The 8,611-nt window shown below is 34.4% G+C and overlaps 1 protein-coding gene across 1 annotated transcript in view; it reads right to left on the bottom strand.

Annotated features, from left to right (window-relative positions):
• Positions 1–3,040: 3,040 nt before the first annotated feature.
• Positions 3,041–8,611, bottom strand: part of LOC115218533 — a 55,778-nt gene continuing 50,207 nt past the window's right edge. Inside the window, exon 2 of the mRNA XM_029788407.2 lies at positions 3,041–4,792. Coding sequence (XP_029644267.1) covers positions 3,813–4,715 — 903 coding nt within the window. The 5' untranslated portion in view covers positions 4,716–4,792 and the 3' untranslated portion in view covers positions 3,041–3,812. The remainder of the gene's footprint in view (positions 4,793–8,611) is intronic.

Consider the following 8,611-nt stretch of genomic DNA (forward strand, 5'->3'; position numbering starts at 1 on the left):
TATGTGGCAAACTCTTTCATGTGAAATCCCCTGAGTCTCAGCCATGACGTTTGGGGAAACCCGGCGGTCCTCAAGTATCATGACGTGCACAGCGTCGGCCTTGTCCTCTATGGTCGCGGAATTTGGCCGTCTTGATAAGGGTTCATCTGTGACCTGAAAATGACCAGTCCGAAACCTTATCACCCAGGATTTCACTGTGGAGTAAGATGGGCAACCATTCTTCAAGACATCCTTCATCTCGTCATGGATTTCCGCCGCTTTGTTTCGTATAAAGAGGAACTTCAGGATCGCTCTTGCATCAATTTTACTGAAATTCACTGTAGAAGCTACATTCATGAGTTAAATCTGCAAAAGTGAGGATATATTGTATACCATCACGATCTTTTGAATATCTTCTAAACAGTTATCCTACCTCCCCAGAAAATGTAACAGCTGTACCCTTTCGCAATACCTTTAAAGTCAGGAATTTCTCACCACCCACTCGGTGTATATATGTATATATATGTTATATATATATATATATATATATATATATATTATATATATATATATATTTATATATGTATATATATATATCTATATATATATATATATATATATATATATATATATATTATATATAACAACAATTGAGGGTAAAATTAATTAATTAATCAATTTCACCAAGTGTTCAGTATGTAAAGGACTATTTAAGGCGAATTCAAAATATTACATTATATAATTAGGGCTTAGTAAAATAAATTACTTTGCCACATACTGAACTTAGTAGACGAAAGAAATGCTGATTTTATTTGGCTAATCTTGAAACGTTGACGTACTCAAACGATCTATGTACTTGTGATATTTTTCTGTATTTACCTCCAAACCTTCGTGAGCTGTCTGGAGTAAACATTATCTGAGAGAAATTTTCTTTAAGTAGTAGAAATAGCTAAAAAAAAATTTTTTTTTGGCTGCTATTTTCTACTAAGTTCAGTATGTGGCAAAGTAATTTATTTTACTAAGCCCTAATTATATAATGTAATATTTTGAATTCGCCTTAAATGGTCCTTTACATACTGAACACTTGGTGAAATTGATTAATTAATTAATTTTACCCTCAATTGTTGATATTATAATTCATTTCTCTCTGTCATACTGCCTCGGTTCTCGCGGTTAAAATATAGTGTTTGCTAGATAGACCACGTGGGTGGAAGCGGAGTGCAGAAATTTACGCCTGCGCATTTTGAATTTGTTGACACTGTTAGTTGGAGTGGTTCATCTGAAGCGACAAGTTCGCTGATAGGTAAAGTTCCTTCTTTTTAGTTTCCAAATCCAAATTAAGAAATTTTGAGCTGACGAAAGAAATGCTGATTTTATTTGGCTAATCTTGAAACGTTGACGTACTCAAACGATCTATGTACTTGTGATATTTTTCTGTATTTACCTCCAAACCTTCGTGAGCTGTCTGGAGTAAACATTATCTGAGAGAAATTTTCTTTAAGTAGTAGAAATAGCTAAAAAAAAAATTTTTTTGGCTGCTATTTCTACTAAGTTCAGTATGTGGCAAAGTAATTTATTTTACTAAGCCCTAATTATATAATTATATATATATATATATATGATTGTGTGTGTTTGTGTGTGTATGGGTGTCTATATATCTATAGACTGCTGTCTTCTATCTCCATACAATAATTCTGTCCTTTCCCGGAATGACATGTTAAGTTTGAAGAAATTCTTGATTCTTGAGATTATCTTCCATATTATATGGAGCTGGCTATCAATTGCCGTTTTACTAATTATAAAACACCCTTTAGACGAGGAGAGAACTGGTAAATCTAGAACTTATGTTTTTTGATATTTGATATTTCTTTGTTTCTCAAGGATTTTCAAATACAAGGCACCGGCCATTTTGAGTTATATTTGTCATACATCATTTTTGTTCATACATACACACACACACACACACATATATATCGAAAGTAAAATTTCCAAAAAGATTTCAAGGGATATATAATCCTGGCGGTTTCTGTGTTAACTCCTAGATCTGTTCTCAATGCCGGTTAACCACAGCGAATTACAGTGATATTTGAGTTAGTGATTATTTACTGGACTCGGTTATTATCCTCGCTTGGTAAATCCGAATATCCTTTTAGGGACTGTATAGTTTCTGCAGAGAAAATAATGAAATTAATGAAGATCAGAAGAATAGGAATTTGCACATCCATATTTTATTATACAGTAATTGATATCATTCTTCGCTTGGACCTGTGCCCGTTTCGGCTGCAACCGCTGCACATTGTTAAGTGTGCACCTTGGTGTTAATTATCGGTGCAGCTCCTCAGGGTCCGTTGTTTACTGTCGTTCGAAGATCATCTGGAGAAAACTATGAGACTGACTGAATATGAGTCGTTTAGGAGGTGTTGGAGTTACAATGAATATTTATATTTCCTCGTGACATGAAGATTACCTCGGCCAGTTAGGTATTTATTGCTGGGTTTGATCTTAAAATAGGTCAACGTTCCTGTGGATTCCTTAGTATTGTAGCCCAGATTACCATTCTATTATATTAGAAATTATTCGTATTTCTAATTTAGTAGAATGGTCACATCACAAGAAAGTAGGTATATTTTAAGACAAAACCCAGCAATAAATACCAAACAGGCGGAGGTAATCTTCATGACACGAGGAAATATGACTATTCATAGTAATACCAACACCACCTGAACGACTCCTTATTCAGTCAGTCTCGTAGTTTTCTTCAGATGATCTTTGAACGACAGTAAACAACGGACCCAGAAGGAGCTGCACTGATAATTAACACCAAGATGCACACTTGACAGTGTGCAGCGGTTGCAGCCAAAATGAACGTTGGTCCAAGTGAAGAATGATGAAAATTACTGCATAGTGAATAATATGGATGTGCAAATCGCCATTCTCCTGATATTCATCACATATTATACATACATACATACATACATACATATATATATATATATATATATATATATATATATATATATATATATATATATGTGTGTGTGTGTGTGTGTGTGTATATGTATGTATGTATATATATGTGTGTGTATGTATATGTTTGTATTTATGTATATGCATGTATTATATGTAAGAAATTGGAATGTAGATGATATCTGCTTACTGTATGATATATATATATATATATTAGGACAGTATTATTAATTTTATTTTATCTAGTTTCAGCTCACGGGCTGTGGCCATGCTGGGGCCATGCAGAATAATTGTGTTATATTCACAGGATGAAGGAAATGCACTTTGTGTGTGTGTGTCGCTTGGAAACAAGCGTAGAAGAAAATATAAATTGTTGATTAAATAATTTCACCACACTGGACACTTCTATTAATATTTTATGATCCTTGATGTTGTGAGAGACTCAGTAAATGTGATATCTCACCTTCCCCTTTCTGATACAAGGGGATTAGTAACCACAATGTAAGCATCGCATTATCATCTGCAAAGATAAAGACCGATCAAGAAGTTAAATATCACGAGATAACATACAGGTACACGTGCTTTCTGTCACACAGAACATATATGTGATGCACCACAACATTTGTTTAGTAGTTCTATATCCAGAGTTTCATATATCAAACAATAATTGTTGGAATAAGTGAGTGCTAATATAAGCATTTGAAGTGTGTGCATTTATACAAGAGTATGAAAGCGATATTGCGTCTACATATGAGATTTTTGTTTTCTGCTGAGAGATTTGATGGCAATTTCTTTTAATATCAAATTAATAGTTACAGTTAAAATCTTTTTTAAAAATACCATTGTTTTTCTTTCTTTTTTTTTTTTTAAGTGGTCACTTCTTCGTTTATGATATCAATGTGTGCAAGCGGTTTTTTATCGTTTTTCGGAACATGACGTTTTGTCGTGTCGCTAAGGTTTATTATCGTTTCCAAACATCTGTTTGTAGGCATCGTCGTTTGGTGTTGGCATTTCATGTGTGATAAATTCGCTTGCAAAGGTATCATTTCTGATATTTCGTCACTTCTTTTCGGATTAGAAAGATGACCATCGGTGAATGCCAACAAAGCACCCGTTGTAGGTTTCATCTGTAGGATGTTCTGAGTTGCATGACAACAATTTTCATCCGGAAACGCGTTATTATAGTCATTCGATGCTGTCAAAGGCATGGTTTTATTTGTATGAAACGCAGTCAGGCAAGAAGCTGCTGATGGTGTGGCTCCAATCCCAAGCCCTGGTACCACCTCATTGAAACTATGTTCATTACAGTTAGAGATGTTTGCTAAACAGCAATGGTGTACTGCCTGGTTAAATTGTGGTATATTGTTTGTAGCTGTATTGAGCGAGCTTGTTGTCGGACCAACTATCGCACAATTACTCGAGTTAGCACCACCGCTGTTGTTATTTAGATACATGTTTGTGGTGATTGTATTCATTTTATTAAGTATTTTTTCTCGGCGATCTTTTTTTCTAAGGAGTGCCATTTCCTTAAGATATGTTCGTAGCTGATTATCTTGTTGATTTTTTCTGATATGTGAAGCAATCATTAACACAATAGAAAACCCGTATATAAATATAACAGCGACAACATAATAAAGGGAACCTATATTGTCAACGTCTTCTTGCATTGATAGGGTGTAGTTGAGCGTTGATTCTTCTGTGGCTACAGTCGATTGTTTCATCAGGGAACTGTTCAACGAAAGGTTAGCGCCAGTTAGCGGAATACCCATGATTGTCTTGTAGAAGATCTCACAATCTTTACTGCAAATTATTTGGTTACGTACAGCTGTTTAATCCGACCAGTTGACTGGAAAAGAAAGAAAAGAAAATGTAAAAGATATGAAGTATCAATGAAATAAAATAAGAAACGAATGAAATTAAGAACATTAGCAAGATATATTTATTGAAATGAAGGAGGGCGTTGTGACTATGGTAGCGAGCTGGTAGAAACGTTAGCACGCCGGGCGAAATGCTTAGCGGTATTTCGTCTGCGTTACGTTGTGAGTTCAAATTCCGCCGAGGTCGACTTTGCCTTTCATCCTTTCGGGGTCGATAAATTAAGTACCAGTTACGCACTGGGGTCGATGTAATCGACTTAATACCTATGTCTGTCTTTGTTTGTCCCCCTCTGTGTTTAGCCCCTTGTGGGTAATAAAGAAATAGGTATACTTGGACTGGCTGAGCCCAGTTATTGATAACATTCCGCTGAAATTATTGCAAGCAGTATGAAAATCATGTTGAGGGAAGATTGACATTGTGGAAAGACTTTGGAAACGAAGGACAGGACATGATGCAGGTTTGGGGAGGATTGAATATCGATTACTAGAGGAGAGACGTCTGAGTCGGGAGAGCTTGTGTAAACGTAGCTCCAGATCAATCAGCATCTCGAGCAGAGGACGATATAGTAGAGTGATAAACGATAGTGAGATGATATAGCACGTCTGTGATAAAGAGGCAGGAGAACGCATGTAAACAATTTCATTTCAGTCTGTCAGGTGGCTTTTCTTAGGATATGGTCTATATTAGTGTGTCTACAGCAGCCTTGCCATCATGTGAAAGCAGCACACATTTTGAGTTTTGTTCCTATGAGGCCTTAGTGATGACTAAACTATTGTCTGGATCTACATAAAAAATATTGGTTCTTACTGTTCACCTTCTGCGCAGAAATGAAACTTTAAGCAACAATTTATAAAAATTTAGATATAAATAATATTGTAATCGACAGTCATATATATAGTTCTCAATTTCTCAGTTGTATGTTAATATATACAATTACGTAGGAAAATATTTATATAAAATCTTGAAAATTCTGATATTCTTCACAAAGGAGCCAAACATTTTCCTCCTCTCCAAGTCCAAATCATTTACTGGAACAAAGAATATTTTCGAAACACTGCAAAGCTACTCTATTGAGTTATCTAGACTCAAGGTATCTATCTATCTATCTATCTATCTATCTATCTATCTATCTATCTATCTATCTATCTATCTATCTATCTATATCTATCTATCTATCTATCTATCTATATCTATATATATATATATATATATATAATATATATATATATATATATAATATATATACATTTATACATATACATACATACATACATACATATATATATATATATATATATATATATATATTATATATATATATATATATATAATATTAATTAGAGACAAAACCACTATTTTGTAAAACAAACAAGGAAAAACTTAATCAATACATAAAATTTTAATAAAAAGTAAAAAATAAAAAGTATTTATTTTTTACTTTTTTTTACTTTTTTTTATTTTTTATTAAAATTTTATGTATTGATTAAGTCTTTCCTTGTTTGTTTTACAAAATAGTAGTTTTGTCTCTAATTAATATTATTTAATATTTTACTATAAAATTGGATTTAATCCTAAATCTGATTTTTTCCCTGTAAATTTGGATTTATTCCCTAATATTTATTATTATATATATATATATATATATATATTATATATATATGCCATCGTTAGCCACTACACGCATTTTTTCTCTCCTTGTTTCTCTCTTTGTTTTTTCTGTGTCCCTTTCTGTAGAAGAGCATAGGCTCGAAACGTAAAAGACTTTTTCTATTCCTGAGCGTTATACTCATACATCTGTTTGTTTTGTACATCACCTGTCTTCGTCTTTTTTTTTCGTAAACTCTCCCTATATATATATATATATATATATATATATATATATATACATCACGATTCAAGAGGGTGGGGAAATATGTTTCGTCAAGAGAGAGAAAAAGTACATATGCATGAAGAAAGCGAGAAAGAATGGGGAAGAATCGTGATGGTAGAAACGTTAGCATGCCGGGTGAAATTCGTAGCCGTATTTCGTCTGTCGTTACGTTCCGAGTTCAAATTCCGCTGAGGTCGACATTGCTTTTCATCCTTTCGGGGTCGATAAATTAAGTACCAGTTATGCACTGGGGTCGATGTAATCGACTTAATCCCTTTGTCTGTCCTTGTTTGTCCCCTCTGTGTTTAGCCCCTTGTGGGTAGTAAAGAAATTTATATATATATATAATTCCCCACCCTCTTCCCTTCACATTATTTTTTTAAATACTACTCCCCTGCGGTTCGATCAAAACAGCCCTTTTGAATACTACCGGTCAAATGACCGTGCCTAATTTCCTCATTCTTGCTTGCTTTCTTCATGCACCCTTTTTTCTCCCCCTTGATCAAACATATTACCCCACCCTCTTCCCTCCACATTATATTTTTTCAAATATCACTCCCCTTTCTAATTTCTATGATTCAGCCAAAACAGCCCTATTGAATACTTCCGGTGAGATTACTTTGCTTAAATTCCCCATTCCTCTTAATCCCTTCTATTTTCTTCCTTTTTCCTTCTTTTAATCCTTGTTTCTCTCTACATTTATACTCTTCTCTCCTACTGTGCTCTCTACACATTCTGACGGAATCTTCCATGCGTTAACATGTACCTCCTTGCGACAATGTAAACTTTCATTTAATCAAGATATCCTTGGCATGAAGAGTAGCCTGCGATATACACCCACTTCTGAGGTTTCGCTCGCTATGAAGTATATATAACCCGGATCTTATCTACTACATTCCACAACACTTGTGTATATATATATGTGTGTGTGTGTGAAGTAAATGTAGGGATAAACATGTTAGACAGATCAATATATAAAGTATATTAAATACATAGAATACAAAAAATGTATATATGTATATGTATTCAATATGTATTCATATATTTAATATACACATTACATGTTGATCTAACTTGCTTATCCCTACTTTAAGTTCTATACCCGCTCAAGTTTAAATCTCTTTAGCATTACTAAGTGTATTCTATACGGAGAATATCTGATTCTCATGTATGAATTATATATATATACACACCTTCATAAATGAGTATACAATATACACATGTTTTTTATTGTTTGTTCCTTCTCGAGCCACGCCTAGCTCATAAAGGCCGGTTTCCTTGGCGTACAGGTTCCCCACCTGGACGGGACGCCGGTCGATCGCAGGTGAGCTGCAAGATGCAGAGAAAAGAGTGAGCGAAAGTTGTAGCGAAAGAGTCAGCAGAAGATGGCCATTACCTTCTGCCGGAGCCGCGTGGAGCATAGGTGTTTCGCTCATAAACACACACATCGCCCGGTCTGAGATTCGAACCCGCGAGCCCACTGCTCTAACCAATAGGCCATGTGTCTCCACAATATACACATGTATACATGCATAAAAAATATTAATCACAACTGTGCACTGAAGAGACATGCATTCTTTACGCGTGTGTGAGTACTTTGACATATGCACCCACGTATATGCACATAGAGTTACATTCATATAAGCACATATTCAGAGATCGCGGGAATTGTTTTGACACACAACAAAAAGCGTTATCACTTTGTTAATGATAGGCTTGAATTCTCCAAAGAATTGATTTATTAAAGCAAACTTCCATACGTTACGTATTAATGTTATAACTCTATTATTTTCTTTCCAAATTCAACTCAAAATAGTCTCAATAAAATTTGAGCAGTTGAAAAGATTTTGATACTTATATAATGCTACAACAATGAGGCTGACCTTTAACATCTACAGATCAAAGGAGAAAGTCATC

Source organism: Octopus sinensis, linkage group LG13 (genome assembly GCF_006345805.1).
Source record: "Octopus sinensis linkage group LG13, ASM634580v1, whole genome shotgun sequence".
Lineage (NCBI taxonomy): Eukaryota > Metazoa > Mollusca > Cephalopoda > Octopoda > Octopodidae > Octopus > Octopus sinensis.